Here is a 27,084-nt window from a genome sequence, read left to right as displayed (position 1 = left end):
TGTCCTTAACTCCATTTCCGGAGGAACCCAATGCCCTCTTCTGACCTCTGCGAGTACTGCACAACATGGGTACCAGTACACTTACATATATGCAGGGAATATACTCATACACATAAAATAAAAATAAAAAATAAAATATTTTTAAAAAGACTATTACTACAATAAGTACTATGAATGTTAAAGAGCTATATTAAATATGTATATTTGTTGAATGACTAATGCTTATCAAGCCATGGTAAAGGCATTAAGAATCCCATGATCAGCAAAAGCAAATTCGGTTTTATCCCCTCTTAGAGCTCATGGCTTAGTAGAGAATATTCGATGGGTAAAAAAATGAACCACTACAAAAGGCATGGTGCCATTAAGATACTCAATAGAGAGCCTGAGCTACAAAGAATGATTCCTTGAAAGGGCATCGATCTCATCGATGAACTAAGAGTAGGAAGAGAAGGTTTCACAAAGATGAGGAATAAGGTTGCACCAGGTCGATGGAGCACCGTGTGCCTGCATCCTGCAGTGGGAAGATTCAGGGAACATCACAGCACTGTAATAACTCTACAGGAGCTGTGGTGGTTCATGTCTGGATTACTGAGTGCCACAGGAGCCAGAGTAAAGAATGGTGGAGGCGACAAAGCAGGCAGCTAGTCCAGAGCCAGTCCAGAGGTCATGTGAGCAGAGTTCCTGAAGAGCTCATTCCATAGTAATAAACTGCATGGCACTTGGATTTCAACATTTGACCTTGGGTGTCTACTCGGACATTTACTGTGAGATTTGACAATCATCTTTTCTTAAATAAAACTAATATTATTGCCATTTATCGTCTAGTGGGAACAAGAGATTTTGCCTTAAGTGACAAGCCAATGTAAGGTTTTGCCCTCTAGAGCGAATATATTTCAAGGACAAATAAGAAAATAATCACAGGATTATATTATTAATAAGTATTCCTTTTTGACCCTCTCTCCAAAAGCATTAAAATTATCATTTCCCTGATTTTACAATACCTAAAACTATGTAATAGGCTTAGGGAAAAAATAATTTGGAACTAAATTTTAGGTAATCTAAACCTACTAATGAAAAAGTTATTTTGATTCTAGTTAAGCTCACAAAGGGGCATGAATAATAAGTAGATCTATTGTATGTTTTAAACTTTATGTGTATGAGTGTATTGTCTGCATGTATGTGAGTTCAGCTGAGTCAGGCAATGCCACGGAGGTCAGAAGAGGGCTTCAGATTCCCCTGGAATTGGAGTTAAAGGTGGTTTGTAGCCGCCATGTGGGTGCTGGGAATTGAATCCGGGTCCTCTGCAAGAGCTGTCAGTGCTCTTAACTGCTGAGCCATCTCTCCAGTCCCACTTAGACATGTTTTATGCACACATACACATAAATTTTTCATACCTTCCATCTGGCTTTTTCCAAGGTCTTCAGTGTCAGTTTTCCCTCCCAATACTCCCTTTCCCTTCCCTCCCATCTCTCACCCTATTTAACCCTTCATTTCGTTATTCCCCTCACCTCATATCACTGCATCTTAATCCTGGAAGCCTTCCCCCATATCCCTTTACTAGTTTCCTGACCTCATTGATTTTTCCAAATGAAATACACATATCTAAAGAGTCAAAGCTAGCATCCACATATGAGAGAACATGTGACATTAGTCTTTCTGGCACTGAGTTACAACACTCAAGATGACTGTCTCCAGTTACATCCATTTACCTGTGAATTACATAATTTGTTTTTCTTGATCATATTGCATTGTGTGAATGCATCACATTTTCATTATCCATTCAACCTTTGATGGACATCTAGGCTATTTGTTTCTACTTCCTGGTTATTATGAATAGAGCAGCAATGAACATGGATGAGCAGGTATCTCTGACGTAGGATACAGAGTCTCTTGGGTATATGCCCAGGAGTGGTAGAGATGGGTCACGAGGTAGACATAGCTCTAGCTTTTTAGGACCATCCACACTGATAATAGTGACTGCATGACTTGCACTCCTACTACCAGCAAATGTGCCCCTCAACGTTTCCCACATCCACACCAGAATTTGCTTTTTCTATTGTTTTGTTTTCTTTTTCTAGCTTAGTCACTCTGACTGCATAAGATGAAATCGCAAAGTAGTTTTAATTGCATTACTCTAATGGTTAGGAATGCTGATAATTTAAAAAATTATTTATTATTCTTATTTTACATGCATGAGTGCATTGCCTGCATGTGTGTCAGTTCACTCATTCTGTACAATGCCTGCAGAGGTCAGAAGAGGGGGTCAGATGATCTGGAATGGAGTTAGGACAGTTGTTAGCTGCAAAATAGGTGCTGGGAACCAAACCCGGGTCCTCTGCAAGAGCAACCAGTGCTCATAAACACTGAGCCATCTCTTCAACCCCCCAGGATGTTGATAATTTAAAAAAAATTTTCTCAGCCATTTGTATTCTTTTTAAGTCTTTTTACTTTATGTGTATCAGTGTTTTGTCTGCATGCATGTAAGTGTATTGTACGTATACAATGACCACAGAGGCCAGAAGATGGTGTTGGATCTCCTAGAACAATAGTTACAAATGGTTGTAAGCCACTATGTGAGTGCTAGGAACCGAGCCTGGGTACTCTGGAAGAGTAGCCAGTGCTCTTAACTGATGAACATCTCTCTAGCCACGGCTCTACATCTTTGGAGAACTCTCTGTTTAGTTTTTTGCCTCACTTTTAATGGGGTTGTTGTCTTCTTGGTGTTCAGAATTTTTAGTTCCTTGTATATTATAGATACTAAATTCTGTCAGATTTATAGCTGGTAAAAGAATTCTTTTTCCTGTTTTGTAGGTTACCCCCTCACTGGAATAATGTTGTCCTTTGCTGTACACAACTCTTTAGTTACATTAGGTTCCATTTGTCAATTGTTGGTCTGAATACCTGCACTATCGGGCTTATGTACAGAAAGTCCTTTCCTGTCCCTTCTTTCTCCTCTATCAGATTGACAGTATCAGGTCGTAGGCTGAATGATCTAATTTTAGTTGAGTTTTGTGCAGGATGGGAAATAGGGATCTAGTTTCATTCTTCTGCATATGATCATCATAATTGTTGAAGATGCTGTCCTTTCTCTGAAGTATGCTTTGGGCCTCATCAAAAAATCAGGTGGCTATAGGTACATGGATCTATATCTGGGTATTTAATTCTATTCTGGTGATCAAAATGCCATTTTTGTGGCAACTATGCTGTTTTTATTACTATAGATCTGGAGTATGACATAAAACCAAGGATGGTGATGCCTCAGGCTGTGAAGGTGACACAATGCCTCTACTAGACACAACAGATCAGTAAACAAAAACTCAGAGGCAGGAATGAGTAATCTTTTTTGGAGTTGTTGGATGGGGTACCGGGGTCTCAAAGACTCCCAAATATTACTAGCTTTTGCTACTGCTTTTATTATCATCCAGACTGAATGGTAAGACCTTGTTGCTACAGATACTATGTTTCAGTCATAGAATATGGAGAAATCAAGCTGGCACTGTTCTTGAAGCTTCATCCTTTATCATTAACTTTCATAGTGCCGGGAGGTCTTATGTACACTAACAAAGGAGAAAAGGAAGCATCAGTCTCACACAGCTGTGAACCCTTCAAGATACAATAATGACTGGCCTGGGAAGATACAATCCAATAGTGGCATGAATGTTATGGAAGTAACCAAACACTTTCTGATTGGACTTAAGGCCTGCTCTATAAGATGAAAGTCTTACCTGGCACCATTACTAGACCAAGAATCTGTGGGTAGACAGGGCATAGACTCTAGAGGAGAAACTAATACTACTATTTTGCTAAACAGAGATAGCATTAAATTACCAAATCCTAAGAACTTGTTGTTATACCCTTAGATTAGCATACCGCTCAATCCTCATCACAGAACCCTCTTTTACAACTGGTCAACATGCAGAGGACAAGAGTGATCAGCTCCAAAGGGGACATCTGCATCATACTCCTCTGACTAAAGATCAGGGAGAGTCACAGATGAGAGGGAAGATGGTAAGAGCAAGAGGTGGTGGATGATTACAACAAAACAGTGTCTTCAGTCACAACAGGGCAGTTGCACATATGAACCCATAGTGCTTATGACAGTATATACACGACCTGTGCAAGCCCAAGCCAGACAGGGATGGGGGAGGTGGGCACGAAGCCCTGTCCCTAGCTAAGGCAACTGATAGTCACTCTGAGAGGGAGAATTAGTTTTCTTTAGGAATGTATTCCCACACCTGAGTATTTGTGCAACACAAATTACACTTGTTTGACTTAAGAAAAAGAGAGGACAGGAGTGAGGTGGGGTTGGTTCTAAGAGGATATGGGGGAGGGGACTGAATAGAATCTAAATACATTGTATGAACTTCTCAAAGAATTAATATATTTTTAAAATTTAAATTTATTATATACATATAAGAGTGTTTGCCTGCATGTAATCAAGCACACCCATGCATACAATGCCCATGGAGACCAGAAGATGGTGTCAGAGCCTCTGGAACAAGAGGTGTGAATGGTTGTTCAGCATCATGTGATTGCTGCAAACCAAACCCAGGTCCTCTGGAAGACCAGTCAGTGCTTTTAACCACTGAGCCATCTCTCCAGTCCCAAATATTATTTTAAAAATAAAAATTAAAAAATAAATAAATCATTATTAGTAATGTCCTAATTGTTTGTTGAATTGGACTAACTATGCATATGTTGGAATATTGAATATTTGATAATTTGTTAGCTTTTATAATTATAATTTAATCACCCCTATTTACTTGAATGCATCATGTGTACACAAAATTTAACTTTTATGTTTTCTTCTACCAGTTAAACTTCACTGCCCACTGAATTTTGCTCAATTGTCTATAGAGCCCAGGAATATAAGGAGGTGGTATGGGTCTATGATGCCACAGTATTGTGCCCTACAATGAGCTAGAAAAGTTGGGCCCAGGATAAAAGGTAGACGTTCAATCTATTTGCAAGTATGGTATTGTGAGTTGAAGACTGCCAGGTCTGCAAATCTGGACTTTTATATCAAATTTCAACTTTTAAGTGTTGATAATTCAGTTTTTTGAGCACTGAAAGAAAAAATAAATACGTTTGATCAAAGGGGCTTTTGTAGAGATTACCAATCTTGGAAAGACTTCACTGAATCTGAGTTCAGTTAAAACATTGTCATTTCTACTGATGGTATGGCCAGAAAACAGCAAATCCTACATTCAAAATAAAGTCTATTTCCAATCTACATCATGTCTACTATAATAACATTCCCCAAAACACAGGAAGAGACTTATGTAATATTAATCCTAAACTCACCTGATCACAAAAGTTTTACCTCAGTTTACCAAGGGAAATCTTAGGTTCAAGGACAGCAGCTAACTTACTGTATTAATTCAGAAGAGTGTGTCAGAGTTCAGTGACTTCAGATCAGATACATGCTCCAACAACTTACATTTGTAAAACTTTGGGATGGTAAAGGAAATTCTTTACTTTGCTACCTATTTTTCCTATAAAATGGGTACATCACCAGCATAATATCAGAAGATTACTCTGGGTACCTAAAATTTTGTAAATGCTATTTGTAAGCCACTGTTGCTAATAATTATTAGCATTATTTGTTTTTGTAAAATTAGATTTGTGACAGTAATCATGTCCCTGTCTATTTTACTAAGTGAATATATGTATAGTTCTTGGGAAAATACCCAAGCTAGAGTCACTACTTGTTAAACGCTAATTATGTGTCTAATTTAATTGTTCTTAAGTACTTTACACAAACCATGCAGATTAATTTCTTTAGTCTATACCAAGTGAAAACAAATGCAGATACTACTCTAAGTTGGAGCATTGTCTTTTGTCCAAAGTGATTTTCTTGTATGTTTGTTGAAAACATATTGCTCAGGGCTGGAGAGATGGCTCAGAGGTTAAGAGCACTGGCTGCTCTTGTAGAAGACCCAGGTTCAATTCACAGCACCCACCTGGTGGCTAACAACTGTCAGTAACTCCAGTTCCAGGGGATCTGATGCCTTCTTTTGACCTCCACGGGTATTGTACTCCATGGATGCACTGACCTATCTGCAAGCAATACACTCATACACGTAAAAGAGAAAAATAATACATAAAAGAAAACACATATTGCTTTGTAGTCTCATGCTATTACCACATTTACATTATCTGGAAGTGTGTAGTGAAATCAATCATACACCATATAATGATTGTCATAATGAGGATTTAAACAGCATAATGAGATTTTTACCATTGTCTAGAATGGTTGCAAATTCCAAAGTGTGCTTTAAATTAGCTTTCTCTACTTCTTTCTTTGTGTTTACATGAATTCCAAAGGAAAAAAATCAAAAGGTATGCGTGCAACTCAGTAGCCTCACACCACTAAGTCATGTGCAAAACAGGTAACGTGGCACATAGCAGCAGCTTTTACTTACTTGTGACCCATTTCGTGTGCAATTGTCAATGCGAGGTTCAGGCCATTGTCTTCGGCAATGATGCATTTTCTCTTCTCACTACACATTCCATTCAAGTAAGCTATACCTAAGAGACATCAACATTAGTGCCCACGTGTCTGATGTAAGCGGGAAGATCTACACTGAAAACATTGCAGCAATGACAAGTTTTCTACTCAAATATAGCAGTATTAAAATACAAAACCAAGTCTTTATAAATGGAAATTTAGAAGAACATATACCTGTATAATCAATCCCTGAATAGTCTTTCAAATCTCTTAATATATAAGAAAATTTTATGTATTAACCAATTCTCAAAATGTAATAGCGCTATAGCAATATACCATATACATGGTTTTTCTTGTTTTACAATGAAAGAAGTCACAACTTGGAAAATAAAAATGAAAAGGAAGGATTATGTTAAATATTTTTCAGTTCTTGAGGACTCAGATATATATATTAAAAAAAAACAAAATAAACTGCACACCAAACAGTGTTGAACTCATATTTTTAGTTAATAAAACTATGAAATTTTATTCAATGAAATACTATTTTAAGTAAGTACTATCTATGATATTTTAAAAATAAAGCATTTCTTTTGAAAATATATTGGTTAATATGATAGTCTGTGGGTAGGGTATGTGATAGTGAAATATTCTTCATGATAAAAATCTCAGCAAGCATTTAGCCTTTTTTTTTTTCAGGTGAAGAAGAGATTTATGCTCTGTTAATGTGGCATAAAAATTTTCTTAAGCGTCTGGGCCAACTGTATGATCTTAAACACCCAAAAGGAAAGTATAACCAAAGATTAAAGGGGCAAATATAATTTTTTAAGAGTCCATATGTATAGCTAAAGGCTACGTAACAAGCAACAATGCCAGATAGGAGATACCTTCTTTTGAGTTGTTGGCCAGGGTGGCCCAAGGGACTCCCAGATAGTAACCCAGCATAGAACTGGGAAAATGAACAGCAGACCCCAATCTTATCTAAAGGAATATTTTCAACCAATTGCTGCTAAGTGAGGAACAGCTGACCTCCCTAAAACAAAGACCTCTGGAAAGACTGACTAGATTCACCAGATGAACAAGTAGTGTGGAAGGGCTGGGGGTGCCAACATCACAGCAGACAGTAGCAGGGATAACAGAGTAAGGGGTCTAGTGGAGGGAGGGAGGCTATGGGAGGGTGCCATCTGGGAAGTGGGTGTACAGTTGAATAAGATGGTTTGGGATGTTCTGTGTGATACACACACACACACACACACACAATCAAGTTTTAAAAAATGAAGTATAAAAAGCATTTTTTCTTAAGCATTCAAAATTAAAATACTAATCCATATTAAGCGTTTTCCTAAAATACTAAATAAAATTCACTTTAATTACCATACTGCTGTCCACTGTCTGGTACAAAGTATTCCACAGGATTCCTGTGTTTTATCACCTTTCATAACAAATAGAATCATCTGATCACCCTGGCTACAGTTAAACTCGGCTGATGTAGACTATCAACATATGTATTTGCTTCACACATGGATCACAGCATTGAAAATCTAGTCAGTTTAGTAAGTTTCATATTTTGTATCCTGAATGTAATCTAAGCACATTTTTCTAATATTAAAATAGCATTGTTACTTATTTCTAACTCTCTCTCTCTCTCTCTCTCTCTCTCTCGTTGTACAGGTGTATATGGGTATGTGCGTGTATGTCTTATGTGCACCTGCATACAGAGGCCAGAGACTGACGTTGGTCGTTTTCCTCAACTGCGCTCCACCTTTTTGTTAGATAGGATCCTTCTCTGAACCTGAAGCTCACTGATTCAGCTAGGCTGCCTGGCCAATGAGCTCCAGGATCTACCTGTCTCTGTCTTCTGAGCATTTCGCTTACAGATGCACACTTCCTCCTGCATTTTTACTGTGCAGGCAGCTTACTGACAAACCCATCTTCCTGTCCCTCTCTCCTTTTCACCTGTTTCTAGCCTTAACACATAGCACAAGACTTCAAATATCATATTAAGATTTGTGTTGGTGCTAAGTTTCTTATTTTTCCTCCTAACTTTCATAGGAAAAAATACAAGTTCAAAACTGCTCTAAGATTGGTTTGGTAGATTCGTATTTGCCCTGAGATTTTTATACATGCAGCTTATTACTTAAAGGAACTATTTTCTGATATTCTTTTGTGCCTAAGAGAAAGAAGGTAATATTGTCTGATGCGATCTACAAGTTGAGTGGGAGGGGAATAGTGTTTTGTGAAAGACAACAAAAGTCTGAAAAAGCCACTGAGGAAAAATTCAAGTGAGCTGAATTAATTAAGCAATTGGGGCGTATTCAAAGTAAAGGGTGAGATAAGATATTGGCTCATTAGAGGCTGGAGGTTTTGTGCAGGAGGCACAGTCATTCGTCCAGCTGAAGGCGAGCAGCCTAGTAACTAAAAAGAAGAGTGACGGATTCATCCGGGCTGTTCTGTTGATCAGCTGTGGAGGAAGAACCAAAGAATATTTGTTAGCAGTAAAGTTGAAAGAAGGGACGGGCATGTAGGGCTCTGTTAAACCAAGAAGTAAGGCAGAGGGAGCCAGAGAATCTGAAGAAAGAGATGTAAGAGCAGGAAGAACGGTTTCGTCAAGAAAGAGAGGAAGGGCAGGAGAGGTGACTCAGCGGTTAGGGCATTTGTGCTCTTACAAAAGACTGAAGCCTGTTACTAGAGCCGGTAGCTCCATCTCCAGGGTACTCAACACTCTCTTCTGGACTCCATGGACACCTGCACTCTTGTGCACATTCCCCGTACATAGACATACACACAGACACATAAATGGAAGCCAGGCATAGTGATACATGCCTTTAATCCAGCATTTGGGAAACAGGCAGGCAGTGCTGCATAGCGAGATCCATCTCAAAAATTAATTATTAAATAAATGAATAAATAAATGTGATTCTTACCAGAAAGTGCTAGTGATTGTGGCCAGAGGATAGAATTTAGGGATATAAAATGTCAGAGATGTTTTAAGTCAAAGAATTAGGTAGTGTTAGCTGAAGAAGAAATTGCATTTTTAGAATGAAAGAAGGAAAGTGGGAAAGGTAGCCAACCTCCGACCTCGGTGGGAAACGTGGGGGGAATCAGATCAGCCAGACACAGCTGTGCTGGGATTAACCTCAAGTGTATCAGCTTCAAGTGAAGAGCTGATAGAAGAGGGAGAGATTGTGATTCAGAACCAAGGAGCAGGAGTGTGGCAGGCAGCTGTTGTATGCATTTTGCACTAGCCACAAAACACAAGGGAGGGGGCAGTGATTGCTTTTAGGGTCCTTGATTATAGAAACCTACAATCACAAAGTTATAGGAAAACTTTGATTCATGCAGTTATGAAAAGCATGGTGATTAATATTACATAAAATATAGAGACAGTTATACCATGATTATCTAACAGTGCACAAAATAATATAAAATATTCAAGTGATGGTTACTTATTTTCATAGAGTTATGATTACACCTGCTTTAAAACCACATATTCACAAGAAAACAAAATGAGGAAGTATATTGTGTAAACAAAATTTCCCCAGAAAAACTGCATCTTGAAACTGAACCTTCTGCAAAGGCTGATCAGGTGATTAGAACTTCAGTGATTGTGGAACGTTTGGAATGTTACAGGTCCAAAGCCCAGTTACAGTTTATCTTGGAATATTGAATGCTCTCTAACTAGCCATTCCTTGCCCACATTTTTTTCTGTGACTAACAGATCAAAAACCTTTTGGAATATGTTAACTAACAAGGACCAGCTCCCACCAGCCAAAATGCTGAGTGTCATCAGGCTAAGGCCTATAGCTGAGATTTCTCCTTTGTTATAACCGCCTACTTAATGTTTCCACCAGTGCGTTTGAAAACTGTCTTGATTTATGACTTTTCTTTGTTCTGTTACTATAAAATCGTCATGATCCTGCTTCCAAGTTGGAACATGAAATTTGGGGGTAACTTCAATCTGTATTCCTGGGCCATGGTCATTCATATTTGGCTCCAGAATAAATTCTCTATTATCCCCTCAGAGATGAGAATTGTGATTTTTGCATTGACAATGGTATTTTTTTTAATAACAACTGTACTATAGATGATTATAGATGCATTTTCTTTCTGTTTCCCATTTTCCAAGTTCATGTGCTTATAATGGTTTATAGTGATAAATTTAAAGACTTATAAACACAGTAATCATGTCTATAAATTTGACTAGTAATTGGAACCTCTCATAGAACAAGTTGGAGTTTAATAACTGAAAATGAGCCTCTGTTCCTATTTTTCTACTTAAGTGTAAAGTCAGAAACTTAAAGACTTGATAAATTTTAAATTTATTGCACTTACTTTTGGCAGATCAAGGAGCTTTTCTTTGCCTTGAGAGTTATAGAGAAGAATTGCTACCATGGCTAATTTAAATGACTTGCATTATTCTGTTTCAAATGCCATGCTTTTTATCTCCTTTCAAGAAAGCACATGTTTCTTATTATAATGAGGGATAGGGGTTACAAGGGGAAAGGATTTAACACAGCTATTATTAAGGATATATGTAATGCAGACCCATTTCAAAGCATTCATAATATAAAGAATTCTTGAAATGTAGAGCAAACAAAAACAGTCTTCTAGTCTTCCTTCTAAATTGAACCAAGTTATGAGCTAGGAACCAGGAGGCTTTCATCTGAAAACAAATGATAACCATCCTGAGACAAGGTACAGTATGCCATATCAAGATTATGAAAGACTCCTCAAGGCCTGTACAATGCATTTTCAGTAGCAAACTCAAAGTGAGCTCAGAGCCTAATGTGACCAGATAGATAAATGCAAACTAGTCCTCTGAGGACTAGACTAGGACTAGCACTAAGTCCTCTGTCTCCACAATTATTGCTTTTAGGAATAGCTATGCTACCTGAGTTCTAAGACCTAGCTTTCCAGTAAAAGGTTCCAAGAGAGCATTAGGTAAGTTATTTACCTTGTAACTGAATCCTATGTTATTTGTCTGTGAGACATACAATTTCTGGAGGCTGAATGAAACCAAAATTGTAATATGTCATGAGCAGCAACAGCACAAAGAAGTTGGACATATTTTTAGAAGGGTGAACCATGCAAAGACACATTTTAACATGTGGTCACTAAGACATAAATATACTGTAAGATACTGAGGAAGAAAAGAATATTAAAGGGAGGAAAATAATCAGAAAGGGTTTAGGAGAAAGCATCAAGTTACTGGTGTCACCAAGGTCATGGTGAGACAAAGAAGGAAAAGGGCGAAAGCACTGGACAGAAACCTGAGCATGGGAGGGGAAGACAGGCGCTAAGGACAACAGGCATCTGGGGAGAGACGGCTTAGGGTCTTTAAATGTGCATGCTGGTATTCTACCTCTGATTAAGTAATATATTTAGCATGCCATGAGCAAGGGCGAGAAAAAGATTAGGTAGGTGAAATTTCCCTGAGTAAAGATTAATAAATTGTGGTTCACACAAAGCCTTAAATAAAAACCTAATTCGGAAGAAGAAATAAATCTTTCATTCACCAACTAAAAAAATATGAAGTGATAATGACAGTGTCCAGATATCTAAAATCTATGCATAAGATTGCATCAAATTGGATAAATTTCAAAAAGTCAATTTTTTCCTAATAGTTTATTATTTGATTATTTACTGAAAAAACAAGATGGTGACCTAGGAATATTAAAGTACAATTATGCAAATTATATTTTACAATACTTTTTCAGATTCTCTTAAATGTTTAAGAAACTGACACTTATAGAACAGTGCCATTTCTATAAATGCTAAGGAAAAATTATCTTTGATATAAAAAGAAATGCAACAGAAAGCACAGCACATCGCCTGACAGAATAAGGTGGAATGCTGAATAGATATGGAAGTGCTGTTTGTGTTCTAACATTATGCTTGTCTGAGACTCTTTTTGCAAAACAACAACAACAACAACAACAAAACGTTCAACAAAGCCTAAAGAGAATTGCCAAATTCAAGAAGGAAATGTTTAAATTTCAAAACTTGAGACATTAGATAGGGAGAAGTTGCTGCCACCTGAGCATCAAGAGGGAGGTTTGTACCAGGCCACGGGGTCAACATGGCTGGCAGGGCAGATGCTCCAACACTGTGAGTCTGAATGTGAAGCCGAAGAGATGTTCTACCATTAATATGGTGTAAAAATGGATCCTGCACTGAGGGAATCTTTGTCAACCCATGAAAAGCTAAGGAAATGTGATTTAATAGACTCAGCAAGCCTGAAGATCCCAGAGGAAAAAGTGAGTCCACGAAACATCAGCTCACAAAATTATAAACAAGTGAAGAAATAGACCACAGTGTGAGAAAAGCCATTCACATAAAACTTAGAACAGAGGATGATGGATGAAAGATCCTGTCACATATTGAAAAAGAACACAAGATTCTCCCCTCACAAGCCCACCGAAAGCAAAATACATCGTTTTTGTAATTTGAGAGAAAAATTCGATTCTTTATGACACTCCATATCAAAATTCTAGCATAATAAATTGTTTACAGATTAAGAACTTGTACTGATGGTGAAAACTGTTCAAATACATATGCATGCATATATAATGTATGCAAGTATAATATACTATATAAATTATGTAGTTGTGTGTGTAAAACAATGTACATACAAACATATAGATAGCAGTTTAAACCCATCTGTTACAATAAACATTGACCTGTAAAGACCTTCATTAAGGAAGCTCATTAAAGAAGTACTACAGAAGGAAAATGATGGTGGAGAGAAGGTTCTGGAAACTGGAAATCCCATGTGAAAATCTTAATAAATATTCACAGTAAAGCAAGAGTGATAACAACAATGACTAAGTTCTGAGATGTGTAAGATTTGTAAAAAGATGGAATTTATGCTATTACGTCCTCATAAAGAATATACAGACATAAAGATGTATTATTAAAACCAGAATTAAAAGAATTAATTTTAGATTGTTTTAAGAAAATGGTATTTTAAACTGTGCAATCAGTAAAATATACAACAATAATCAATATCTATAAAAAACAGAAGGATGAGGCTGGAGAGATGGCTCAGCGGTTAGGAACATTGGTTGTTCTTGTAGAAGACCTGGGTTCAAATCCCAGCACCCACATGGCAGCTAACAACTGTCTGTAACTGCAGTTCCAGGGGATCCAACTTCTGACCTCCATGGGCATTGCACGACACGGGTGCACTTACCTACACACAGGCAATACATGCATACACATAAAATAAAAATAATAAAATTTTTTTAAAAAAACAGAAGGAAAACCTAAAATGGTAAAATGAAAAAAAGAAAATAAAATTAAATGGGCTAGTAAAAAAATCAAATAAATAGAGCTTGCTAAGAGAACTAATTCTTGAATGCACTCTTAATTCCTTTATATTTATCTGTAAAGAGCACATATAAGATATATTAATAAACATATTAGTACAACCCAAAAACATCAGATAAAACTTCATAAATAACTAGGTTTTTTTTTTCTTTTGGTCTTTTTGAGACAGGGTCCCCCTGTAGCCCCAGCTGGCCTGGAACTTGTTATGTAGACCAGGCTGGCCTTGAACTCACAGAGATCTGCCTGCCTCTGCCTCCCAAGTGCTGGGATTAAAGGCATAGCTAGTTTTTTTGTGAAATATAATACAGAAAAATTATGCACAAATGGAATCCTATAAATTTAGAAGCATTTGGTAATATTTAATGTATATATATACATTACATATACATATACATATATACATAGTATATATATACTATAATTTACACTAAATTAATGGACATTAAAATAAAGCCCTAAAATAATAATAAATTATTTCTCATTGATAGAAAAATAGCTGAAAATAAAGACACAGAAAACCCAGCACTTGCTATCAAGAGTTTGATCTAATTCACACACATCCCATTCACTTTCCATCTAAAAATCTAAACATACATTCTCAAACATGCACCCAACTTTTTCTAGCCTGAACAATGCAACTGATCAACTTCTGAACTGTGTCGTGCAGAGGCAGTATTAATCAATGAGAGGGACGTTACTCTTCCTATCTTTTCTACTTAATGAATATTTAATCAGGCCTCTAACTAGCCTGTTGACCACAGTAGACGTTGCGTTTAGGAATAAATGTGTTTCTCATTATAGAACAAGTAAATGACATACTATGTAGGAGAGTTCACAGTACAACATTCCTATTGAAAGCAATCAAGTCCAGATAAGACTGACAATAACATTTTAAAGGATTCACAGATCTATAGAAAGAAAAACATTAGAGGAGCGGGAGAGATGGTTCAACAGTTAAGAACACTGACTGCTGTTGCAGAAGACCTGGGTTCCGTTCCCAGACTCACATGGCAGCTAACAACCATCCATAACTCCGGTTCCATGGGATCCAATGCACTCTTCAGACCTCTGTGGGCATTGCACAATATGGGTGCACTTACACGCAGGCAATACACTCATACACATAAAATTAAAATAATAAATATAATACAATAAATAAAATTAAAATAAAACCTAGACATACTTTTTCCCTAGTACAATTTATTGATTTAGAAGAAGAAAAAGAAGAAGAGGAGGAGGAGGAAGAGGAGGAGGAAGAGGAGGAGGAGGAGGAAGAGGAAGGCGACCAACCCACTGGATTGGGTGCTGGATATAATTCAGAAAAGAGGGTGCAGATATTGGGGGTCACACAAGGCTAGAATAACAAGTTTGAAGCCCAGAGGAGCTAAGGAGCACTCCCATACTCCCTGTCAGCATTGTTCCTGTTTCTAGAACTGAAATGAATGATATTTCAAATAGCTGAAGCCTAAACCTGTGACTATTAGAGCAGAATATCCATGTAGACTGTGACAATACACACTCCCAACTAGTTCATTAAGATTAATTTTTTAATTTGTTTTTATTGAATTTTTGTGTAGTTCATACAGAGCATCTCAAACAATCTTAATCATCTTTATAGTCATTAATGAAGCTCCCTCATGCAGTGGAGGGCCAGGAACACAAAAGCTCACAATTGGCCAAAGCGTAGAGATCAAGTCTTTTGAGTGCTGGTTCTTGGACAGGGCTCCTTTATGAAAAATTAATTTTTCTTGTCTTCAATACTTGTCTTGTGTGTAAGTGTCTTAGTCTGCTTTCTGTTACTATGGCATAATAACAGAAACTACTTTATAATCTTACAAGTTCATCTGGTATGTGATTCTGGGGCCTAGAAGTCCTGTCATCTGACTTGGGCTTTCTCTCTGATCACTACCTGGCAGATAGCACGTGAGCATCTAGGAGATGGAAATCAGGCTGGAGTTATTTGTTCATCACTAACAGTATTAACCCATGCATGAAGGCAGAGCCCCTGTGACCCAATACCCTCTTAAATGTCCCACTTCTCAACACAGCCAGGTCAGTGATTGAATCTCAACGTGAGCCTTGGAAGGGACAGTGCAACCATAATGCCATAGGGGCTCTTCCATTTCTTCCTGTACTTCCCTATCTCAGGATAAGATTATTATTCCTTTTTTTATAGAAATTTCTTGTGGATCAGACCTTCTAGTTTTTGCATTTGTGCAAAGAGCCCTGTGGACTTTTTATTATTTAAATGTCATTTTGTTTTGTGTAGAATTAGAAGTTGGCAGTATTTTTTTCTTCAGACATTTAAAGACTTCTAACCAGCTAAAAAAATATATTTTAAACACAAGTGTAGAAATATATGCTAGGGAAAAAAGACATTAAATAGAGTTAATCCAAATTGAACAAAGGTGACTGCAATTTTACAAATAACTGGAGGTGGGCTGGAGAGATGGCTCAGTGGTTAAGAACACTGACTGTTCTTGCAGAAGACCCAGGTTCAAATCCCAGCACCCACATGGCAGCTAACAACTGTCCGTAACTACAGTTCCAGGGGATCCGACAGCCTCTTCTGACCTCGTGGGCATTGCATGACATGGGTGCACTTACCTACATGCAGGCAATACACTCATACACATAAAATAAAAATAATAAATTTAAAAAAACATTTAAAAACAAGTAACTGGAGGTACACCAAGGGTGACTGGGCAAGATTGTCAGGTGATCATTGTCCACGAACACACCATGTCTAATAGCTGTTCATGTGTCAACTACCTTCACCAAGGCTAAGGGAGTCAGGTTAGAGTGCAAATGGCCAGTTTCTAGAATAAAAAACAAACAAACAAAATACCAGATAAACATCTTGGAGAAAGCATGAAGGAACGCGCTGTTCACATTACCGAAAGCAGGCCAGTATGAAGGCCTCCCACTTCAGAGAGGGACTCATGCCTCTACAGTAGGTGTGAGAAACCCAGCACATGGCCTGCAAGGTAAAAATCATTGTTGGTCAGCATACCAAGTCCCTACGACTCCTGAACCTGCTTCTTCTAGTCTCAGCCTGCTCTAGGCCCCAGGAGAGGCTTTGGCTGCTCTTCCAGGTACTCTGATGGTTTTACTAAACACACCAAGGTATATTTGGGGCAAAGTTGGGCTTGGATTACCCTCTAGTGCTTAATCAGTGACAAGACCCCCCCCGCCCCACTGCAGACTCTCATAAACACTAAACGTGGGCTAAATCCAGTGTTAAAACAATGACAGTGTTAGAGACTCAGAAAAGAAGCTCCTGCTTAGAATTTCAGGAAAGACTGGACAAAGCAAGCCTGATAAAGAAGAATACAATAATGACAAATCTTTTAATACCCAGAAGATGTCACACAGCAGTATGAGTCAAGAACTCTCAGGAAACCAAGACCCAGCTGACTATGACAGAAGCTAACCAGACACCAGTGAGAAGAGAACTTGTAAAATTCGTTGTAGTTTGAAGCTTACAACAGGGTGGACACACATAAGCACTGAAATGGATGCCCATCCATCAAGAATTGCGATGCTACTTTGTGACAAAAGCAGCCGAAGCCTTCTTCATTCAACAAAAGCCTCAAACAATACAGTGTTAACTTTGTACTTAACAGCTAAGAACTCATGATGTGACTCCAGGTAGTAATGTGCTGTGTTTCAAAATTTAGAAGAAAGGCTTTTCAATGTTCTTTTGCCATAAATGTTGAACATTGAGGACACAGATGTGTTTAATTTTATTTAAACATTGCATAATACTTACATATGTTGAAACATCACATACTATCCCATTAATATGCAGTTTTATGTAGCAGTTCAAAGCCAAGTAGAATTTTAAAAGTTAAAATTATTTTATTAACTTTAACCCTCATGCTGTACATTGAATCATTCTCCATTTTGCCTGACATGCTGGTTTTCTGTATTGTTTGACTTCCATGTTGTAATCGTGTATCTATCCCACCTCTTGAAACTGATCTCATTCTCTATTTCTGTGTATCTGAGACCCCCTTCCCACTTTTTATTAAATTTTTTTTTATTTTTTGTGATTTTCTTCTTGAAAAATTATTTTTTTATTTTCTATGTATGAGTGTATTGTCTGCATGTGTGTAAGTGCACCCATGTCATGCAGTACCCACAGAAGTCAGAAGAGGGTGTCAGATCCTCTGGAACTGGAGTTAGGGACTGTTGTTAGCCATCAGGTAGTGCTGGGAACTGAACCTGTCTCCTCTGCAAGAGCAGCCAGTGTTCTTAACCACTGAGCCCTCTCTCCAGTCCCAATTTTTTTGTGATTTTCATACAATATAGTTTAATGGTATTTAGATCTCCTCCCTTCAATGCCCCCACACAAGTTAATGTATTCTATTATATATAATAAGGCCTATGGAGTCTAATTTGTGTCTCCAAATGTCCTTGAGTGTGGGTCCATCCACTGGAGCTTGGTTACCTAGCAAGAGTCCCTTGTTTGAAAGAGACTGTCTCTGCCCCTCCTAGCAGTCATCTGTTGACGTAATTTCCTTAGGTGGGGCTGAAGCATCTCACCCACATACTCATGTCTATTCAGGGATCTTCTCTGGTTTGAGCTTGCATAGGATTTTTTCATGCTGTCAACATTGCTGTGAGTACATATGAGTAACTAACTGACCAGTTGTCTGGGAAACTGTCTCCTTGTGGTCATCTACCATCTCTGACTCTTATAATCTTTTCACGCCCTCTTCTGCATTGATCCCTGAGCCTTGGGTGGCAGAACTTTGATATAGGTGTCCTATTCAGGGATAAGTACATTTTTAAAACATTAAAGATAAGCGAGATCTTGTCACATTTTCTCCTGTGTCTGCCTCATTTTACATAGCAAAATGTCTGATTTGTCTATCAATATTGTGGCAATAGGAAATACATCATTTCTCATAAGCATGGAGTATTATGCTACTGTGCACATAATATCTTCTTTATTCATCTGTTCATAGGTATTTGGAATGTATCTTAGCATCTTGACTATTTTGTACTATGTAGCACTGTACATATATATCATTCATTCAATCATAATAAGTTTCTTAAAAAGAAAGCAGGAGGAAGAAAATGATAAAGAGGACAATGGTGGAATTAGAAAACATTCGAAGCATAGGCTTAATGAAACAGAACACACTGGCAATATCGATCAACTGTCCATCCATCCTGCAACTAAATAACATCTAGGGAAATTCAACCTGTCAAAATCTATATTCAAGATTCCTTTTAAAAAAGAAGAAAACGTGAAAGTTTAAGAAAGCAGGAATCTGTACAGATGACTCAGAGGGCATGGCACTTGCTGCATAAGCCTGGTGACCTGAATCTGATCCCAGAATCCAGGTAAAGACAGGAGACAGAACAGATTCTACAAATTTTTTCACTGACCTCAACATGAGGACTATTGCACATACATCCACACATCCATCTATCTATCTATCTATCTATCTATCTATCTATCTATCCATCTATCTATCTATCTATCTGTCATCTATCTATCATCTATCTATCATCTATCTATCTATCTCTATCTCTCTCATAAAAATTTTAAAATAAAGCAGGAGGAAGAAAACATTAAAGGGTAAAAATAATGATTATAAATTCTCAGAAACTATGTTTAAATCCTGAGTAAAACTTTCAAAGATAAGAAGAGACAAATATAAAATACCAGCATCCCCGAGGAGGAGTTGTCATGACCTTTGAAACAAAATAAAAGTTAGGCAGACCAAGGGGGAACTTGAACGAGACCGTTGGAGACAGGAAAAGAAGAGGTGCGTCCCCAAGGTGTAACATGGGGAGTGATGGGGCAAAGAAAAATGACCTCCTGCCTCCTGCAGGAATGTTCCATAATTTGATAGGATTGGACTTTGGGGAACACGTTAGAATGAAAGAAGAGTTGAAGTAAGCAGTGGCCGTCAAAGGCTTCATATCAAATATATAAACTTATTTTATCAAACATTTTAACAGCCTTTAAAGTCTACTGCCATGATTCCTAAACTGAATATGACTCTCTGGGTGCTTCAGCACACTCTCAAGGTGCCACCATGCATTTTAAATTTTCCAGGGAAGCGCAGTGGCACCCTTCGTGGCTAGATAAAGCCCATGAATTCAGTGGAATCAATTACATTTCCGTATTAGAACAGTCTGCATTAGCACTGAAAGGGAGACTAGAAATGAAGGTAGAGTTTGAGAAAATGCCAAGTACCCAGCAGGCAGACACATTCCACTAGAATCTTAACTGTGATTATTAAAAATGAAATTAAAATGCCGTACTTCTGCTTCAATTTGTATTATCACTTCATACCATGACTCAGTTGTTAAAACTCAAGTTATTAATTTGGGCCTTACTACTCACTGAGAAGAACTATTGGCTGTTTCTTTTGGCTTATAAGGAATAAGGAGTAGAAGTACTGAAATGTTTAAGGGTGCCCTGAACCAAAACATTTTGAGGGCATGTGGCTTAGTACGTAACGGTAAACCAACAATTTGCTAATTTCTGTGACCCTTTTTTCATGAACTTCTAAGAACTGAAAAAATCTAGAGGAATTGGACTAAATTCATTTTTCATCTAAAAAACGAACAAACAAAAATACTGGCATCTAAACTCAAGACAGGGCTAGTGAGATTGTTGTCACTAAAATTACTCCTAAATTTGGATTCCCAGTATCCATGTTAAGAGCTGACCACATGGGTAAGTGCCCCTAGTCCCATTGCTGGGCAGGCAGAGAAAGGGCCCCAGGATTCACTGGCTAGACAGTTTAGCAGAGTTTGTGAGCTCCACATTCAGTGGCAGATGGAGGGCGATTATGGAAAACATCAGCATCAGCCTCTGGCCTCCACATGCACATTGATATGCATGTGCACCCACACATGGACACGCACACACATACACACACACACACACACACACACAAACACACACACGAGCGCATACAAAAAATCAGTAAGGAAACATTACTACAGTTACCATAGTTGTTTAGGATACCTAAAAAAAAAATATGTGAATAAACTTTGCAACTCATTAAAGTTGCCAAAAGAAAATATGTAAAAACGGAAATTTTCTGGGAAGATTCACTCATTCTACTCTAGGTTCAATGGCTTCATTTGGTCATTTTAAACATGAGGAGCACGTTTCTGGCCTAGGGCCTCTTTGCCTGGCTATCCCTTTTGTCTCTCCCTAGCTGTCTTTACAGATCATCTTTACACTTTTTTCAAATATCAGTGACTATTTGAGTGAAAGCATTTGTTGATCATATTTAAAATTATAATTTTATTTCTCCCATACTGAATTTTCAAGTTATCCCTTACTTAAATACATCAGTTTTAATGTCAGTTAATTTAGTTAGATAAATAGGCAGGTAGAGATGACAGTCTACATCAGGACAGGACAGTGTAAGAAATCAATTTGGTTATTGCCAGAATGGAGAGCATTGCCTAGACATCTTGGAACTTACCGAAGAGTAAATAAATTATGGACTCATGAGTGTTTGTGTAGTATAGGGGTAATTTATTTTGAAATATGTCAATGGCATTTCTCTTTGGCATTTCTAGGTAGGTGACATCTTTTAAGCCATCTAAAGAATTATGTGACAGCAGGTGAGGGAAGAACACTAGACCTCCTTAGAACTCTAAAAGACAGTGTGTTCAGAATGGTTCAAGAGAAGAGGTAATGCAAACCTCAGTGACCAGGCAGGAGAAAGCACAAGAGGAACTGATGGCCGCTGGGGCGGTTTAACCAGGAGACGCGTGGATGGCGGGGATGAAGCAGAGAAGAATCTTCAGAGCAGAATCAGCAGGAAGGGCAATCTCCGAGGTGGGAGGGAGTAAACATGTGCTACAAAGAAAAGGTAGGACACAGGGCCCTGACCAAGCCCACAATGAACTGAGCTCACCTTGCACCTTCTTAGCAGCCAAACCCAGGGCTGTGCTCTGTGGCGCTGCAATGGAAAAACTCACTGTCAAGGCCACAGACCAATTGCCTTGGAGGGCAGGAAAAGAACTGTCTTCTGCTCTTAAAAGTCTGTCTCTCAATTACTTGGAAAGGATGAGATAGAATTCAAGAGAACGATTTGCCAAGGGAGGGAAAAGGGAGCATCTGGCTTTTAAAGGGGTAGAAAAATAAAGGCATTTAAAGTAGTACAAAATAATATTAATTATAACATTAGTTGACAACTTTGCTCGTTTTCACGGAATAAAGTGGAGACGTGTGAGAAAAAGACAATAATTTTAGAAAGTTAAATGCTACACATTCTATATCTGATGCATAAATTTGTGCGTATAAAGTCATAATTAGGTACAGAAAAAAGTAAACTGCTTTCAAAAATGTGTATTTTTTTAGTGCTTTCTAAAACAAGATAAGATAGCGCACCACTCCTGTTAGCATCCCCAGGAGTCACAGTGCAGTACAAGCTACGCACACTGGGCTGGTCAGTACACAGAAAGCACTTCCAACTATCTGACAAGAATCTACATGAAAAGGCAGTATTGTGCAGCAAGAAGTGGATGGTGGCTCCAGCAAATGCTTAGGGAACTCCTGCAAGACAAGCGGGAGTCATGGCAGAGAACACAGTCTCAAACGTTTTCCTTTGGTCATTTGCTATTCCTTCAACCTTTAATAGGAACTACAGTTCTGGAGATCTTAGCAGACAGCCTGAGAGGGAAGGTTCCAACCTCCATAGGTGTAGCAGCTGTGATCTCAGCAGACTGCCAGACAGTGCTGGTTCTGGCCTTCCTCTGCCATAGGGGCTGAGAATGCAGGGGACTGACTGTCTGAAAGCGCCTGGATCCTGCCTCGACGTGGTTCCCTCCTTTGAGAGGGAACTGACACTGATTCTAAAACTCCAACAGCTACCAAAATGCCTGAAAGCAAATCCTGAGTCCGTCATCCTTGAGTACAGGCTTGGCAGACAAAAGAAAAATGAGGGGGATCCCAATAGAGGGATGCTTCTGGAAGCTCTCAAGAAATTCCAACAGACTATGATGTGAACATTTGAAATTTGCCCTGTTCTGACTTCTTTCTGGTTCCCTCTCTAGAACTTTTAATGCTAATTACTCTTGCCTTTACTTCTCCTTCACATCTCCCATTCACCAGTCAAGGATTTTCTTTTCCCCCTACAGGTAAGAGTTATGCACTCTGGGAGTCTTTTAGATAGACCCACTGAAGGGGTACTCTAATTGCCTCACCCTGCATCCCTGTTCAGCAAGGAAGAAGCCAGAGTGGTTTGTGTCCCTAGTCCCTATTGGCAATTTGGGTAACCCCTTGAGGATGGCATGATAAAAATAGGAGGTAAGAATTGGCTAGGCAGTTAGGGTAAAAAGACCCCAAAGAAGAGAAGCCAGGTTCTTGACTAAAAGTCAAAATGTCCTTGGGCCTCTTAGCAACATACCAGATCTGTTTCAAAGGCCAAAAATATCGAAAGTATTTGGGAGCTTTTATCTAATCCTTTAAAGATTTTAGGGTTACCTCTTCAGAGGGGGAGTGCTAGAGTACCAAAAAGCCCCATAAAAAAAAAAGAGTACATGAAGTTATCAGAAAAAAAGTAATGGGGAGATATGGGAGGAATTGGAGAGGAGTGGCCATGGATTTGATCAAAACGTCTCATATGCTTATATGTCTGTATGAAATTCTCAATAAATTATATAAAAACAGAAACAAAACAAAACCATAGTTCTGAGACACCCACCTCCTCCCTAGTCAGGTGATGAGGAAAATAATTCCTAAACTTTGTGTCTGCAAGTTAGTTGTGTACTCCTTCTGTTATGTTGTAGATTATTCTATTTTTATTTGTACTTCTAGTCCTCTTTAGAAAACCTGAGATTACTGGATGATTTTAGAGAATTAAATACTCAAATCCTTAAGATTTAAAATAAACTAGATTCTGCACTTGTCCTATTGATGTAACATAACTCAATAAAATATAATACCTGAAATCCATTTTAAATTTGGATTTTACGTGTATGAGTGTTTTGCCTGCATGGATATATGTGTACCAGGTCTGTGTAATGTCTGTGGAGGTCAGAAGTTACAGGCAGTTGTGTGCCTCCATGTGGGAATGGAAACCAGGTCCTCTGCAAGAGCAGCCATGTTTTTAACCACTGAGCTATCTCTCCAGCATCATAATATCAGAAATTCTTAATACAGTTTCTACTGAAACTGAAAATATAGTGCTGTGGCACACTTAAAAGGCCATTTATGGCAGATTGCACAACTAGCTCTTATAAATCAGTAATAAAAACTTCACTGTCTACTCTTCATAAACATGACTAGAAATCAATATTCTCATTCTGTTAATTAGAAAATTCTCAGTCAGAGTGCTCAGGCTCTCTGGGTGACTTTATTTACAAGGAAAGAAATGAACTAGGTTTATGGATTTCATCAGTCTTGGAGATTAAGAAACTGTCAAACTTTAAAGGAAAGGTAAGATGAATCACAAAATTTTTGAAAAGTAAATTTAAGGATGCAGACGGAAAATTTAAAAAGTGTTCTGATTGCATACAAAGCAGAAATTTTATCTAACATGTTCTTGTAATGTTATAAAGTAACCATATTGTAATGGCATTAAATAAGGATGAAACTAAAATTATCATGTTACCAAACCTGCAGACACGGCGCTTGGCATGCTGGTGAAGGACTCATGGAGTGCTTTTCTAATTTTGAAGTTCACTCAAGCTTCTAAAGAGCCACACAGTATTCTTTTGGCACTGCACCTATTTTCAATAATTGTTTTTACTTTTCATAAGTTGCTTTCTACTCAGTATGATCAGTGCTCACTTTATTTAAGAAAAGGAGAAGAATTTTAGAGGCTGGAGAAATAATATTACAATTTGTGTAACTGTGTGGTGAGCAGAAAAGTTGCCACTTCTTAATGTTCAGAAGAAGGACTGTAGAAACTAGAAGGATGAATTTGGGGGATTTACTAATTAATATAGTTTTTGTTTCTCAAATAAATTTAAATATATTTCAGTATTCACAGTATTTCACAGCTTCATTTGAACAGTTTCCAATAGAAATGAAATGTTATAATTAAAAAATCATTCTTGAGCTGTAAAAGTTCTTGTGAAGAGAAATAAGTTACAAACTTTTGATGCTAATTCCTTAGAACTGTGTGTCCAAGTCTTATTTCCACAGCATGTCTTTCCAAAACAGAGATATAAAGCATCTGATTTATGTTCTGGAAAGCACCTAAGATGACAGACAACAGCAGCCAAGAATGAAGCAAGAACAAGTCAGTCTTGCTTCTATCATGGGCCACGGAATCTAATCTGCTTTGTGTTACTGTCTTCTTCATAGAATGTCACGCACATGGAATCGCACAGTACGCAACTTAGTGTAATGTTTTGAGGACCCTCCAAGCTGTAAGAGAGATCAACAGTTGACTGTCTTTTCCAACCGAATAACATTTCTTTATGTGTATTTTCCATAAACTGCGTATCTACTCCTACTGAAAAGCATTCAGAGTGTCTACGGAGCTTGGCGGTTATGAACAGACAAGGTATAACATTCTTGAGTAGGATCTGGCTGAAGATAGGTTTTTATTTTTATATTTTTCAGAAGACTACATGTGAATGATAATACTAAAACATATGGTAAATACAAGTGTGCCTTTTAAAAAAGACTATAAGGTTTTACATACATAGCAACAGTGAATAAAAGATAACTTCATCCACATCTATGCAAGCACTTCTTGTGAGCATTTTAAAAGCTTCTTCTTTATTTATCTTTATATGTGTATCAGTGTTCTGTCTGCGTGTTTGTAAGTACACCATGTGTGCAATGCCTGAAGTGGCATCTGATCTCCTGGAACTGGAGTTACAGAAAGTTGTTAGTCACCATGTGGGTGCTGGGAACTGAACCCCAGTCATCTGAAAGAGCAGCAAGTGCTCTTAACTGCTGAGCCCTCTCCCTAGACTCCTCTCATCAGCATTTTAAATTATACTTAAAGAGTGGGTTCAGTGCTGTCTCACTATGATGTTAATTTGTATATCCTAATGACAAATCATATTGAACGCCTCTATGCATGTCTACCTCAAAGCTTTTGCACACATTTAAACTGAGTTATTTGTTTAATGCTGTTTTGAGAGTTCTTCATTCTGAATATGAGTATTTGGATCTAGAAGTGTGATTTATAAATCTTGTCTCCAGATCTAAGATCTGTATTGTGATCGCTTGCTGGATGGACTGAAAACCTTCCATTGTGGTGGTGGTTAATATTGATGAATCCAGATTATCTATTTCATAACTCATACTTTTCACAACTCATACTTTCATGTCATATCTAAGAATAGTGCAAATCTGAGGTCACTAGCTCCTCTTTTAAGTTTTATAGTTTTACATTTTATGTTTAGAGATGTTTTATATTTTATGTTTAGATATGTTTGCTATAACTTTCATATAAGGTACTTTTTTACATGCTGATATTCATTATTTGTTTGAAAGATTGCTTTTATCCACTGTATACTCTTTGAACATTTAGGCATGCTGTTTAGGTACATTTCTGGAACCTCAGCGTGACCATAGATATACATACACTTCCTTTTATGAAAATTGCAATACCTTGGCCACTTGAACTTTGCTTTATAAGGCTAAAACCAAGTACTCTGATATCACCAAACTGATTTTTCTTCTCAAAATCTCTTTGACTATTCCTTTTTTGTCTTTTCATACACATTTCAGGACCATCTTATTTATATTTAAACTTTCCTTGAATTCTAGTCCATAAACTCAATGTCTCAGTTTGTATTTACATCTTTAATTGATCTCATCAACTATGATATTTAATTTTGATTGCCAACTTGATCAGATCTGGAATCAACTAAGAAGCAGACCTGTGGGCAGGTCTGTGAGGACATTTAGAGGTAGAATTAACTGAGTTGAAAAGATCCTTCCCAAATGGAGCAGGACATTCTGGCATTGGGCCAGACATAAAGAGGGCAGTTATGAGTCTTGCTGCTTGCTGGCTTATCTTTGCTTCTGGTGGATTTAATTCACCTCTCTGTTGCCTTTAATTTTTAAAATATTTTCTTTTTTTTCAGCAGAATGAGTATAGACTTATTAAATACAAGTGAAAAAGAGCCCTTGAGGGTGGGAGCGCACCAAGGGAATGATGCCATTTGTTCTCTTGGCTGATAATCATAATCCATCATTGGATAATATGTGCTTTCTCCTGCAGTCTTGCTGGCCCTCAAAGCTGGCCTGGGCATCCAGCTGTTCAGAACAAACAGCCACTGTGCTCTGCAGATAGCCTTTGCTACTGCCAACTCCCTGTGTGTAAGCCATCTAATAATTCCCTCTTGTG

General features: G+C 37.8%; 1 protein-coding gene across 1 annotated transcript in view; it reads right to left on the bottom strand.

The window, feature by feature from the left end:
* Positions 1-27,084, bottom strand: part of Adamts19 (ADAM metallopeptidase with thrombospondin type 1 motif 19) — a 318,916-nt gene that overhangs the window by 162,910 nt on the left and 128,922 nt on the right. Inside the window, exon 8 of the mRNA XM_008854345.3 lies at positions 6,426-6,531. Coding sequence (XP_008852567.1) covers positions 6,426-6,531 — 106 coding nt within the window. The remainder of the gene's footprint in view (positions 1-6,425; positions 6,532-27,084) is intronic.

Source organism: Nannospalax galili, unplaced genomic scaffold (genome assembly GCF_000622305.1).
Source record: "Nannospalax galili isolate Female #2095 unplaced genomic scaffold, S.galili_v1.0 scaffold427, whole genome shotgun sequence".
Classification (NCBI taxonomy): domain Eukaryota; kingdom Metazoa; phylum Chordata; class Mammalia; order Rodentia; family Spalacidae; genus Nannospalax; species Nannospalax galili.
The sequence above is the reverse complement of the archived record's forward strand: the minus strand, read 5'-3'. Positions and strand labels throughout refer to the sequence as shown.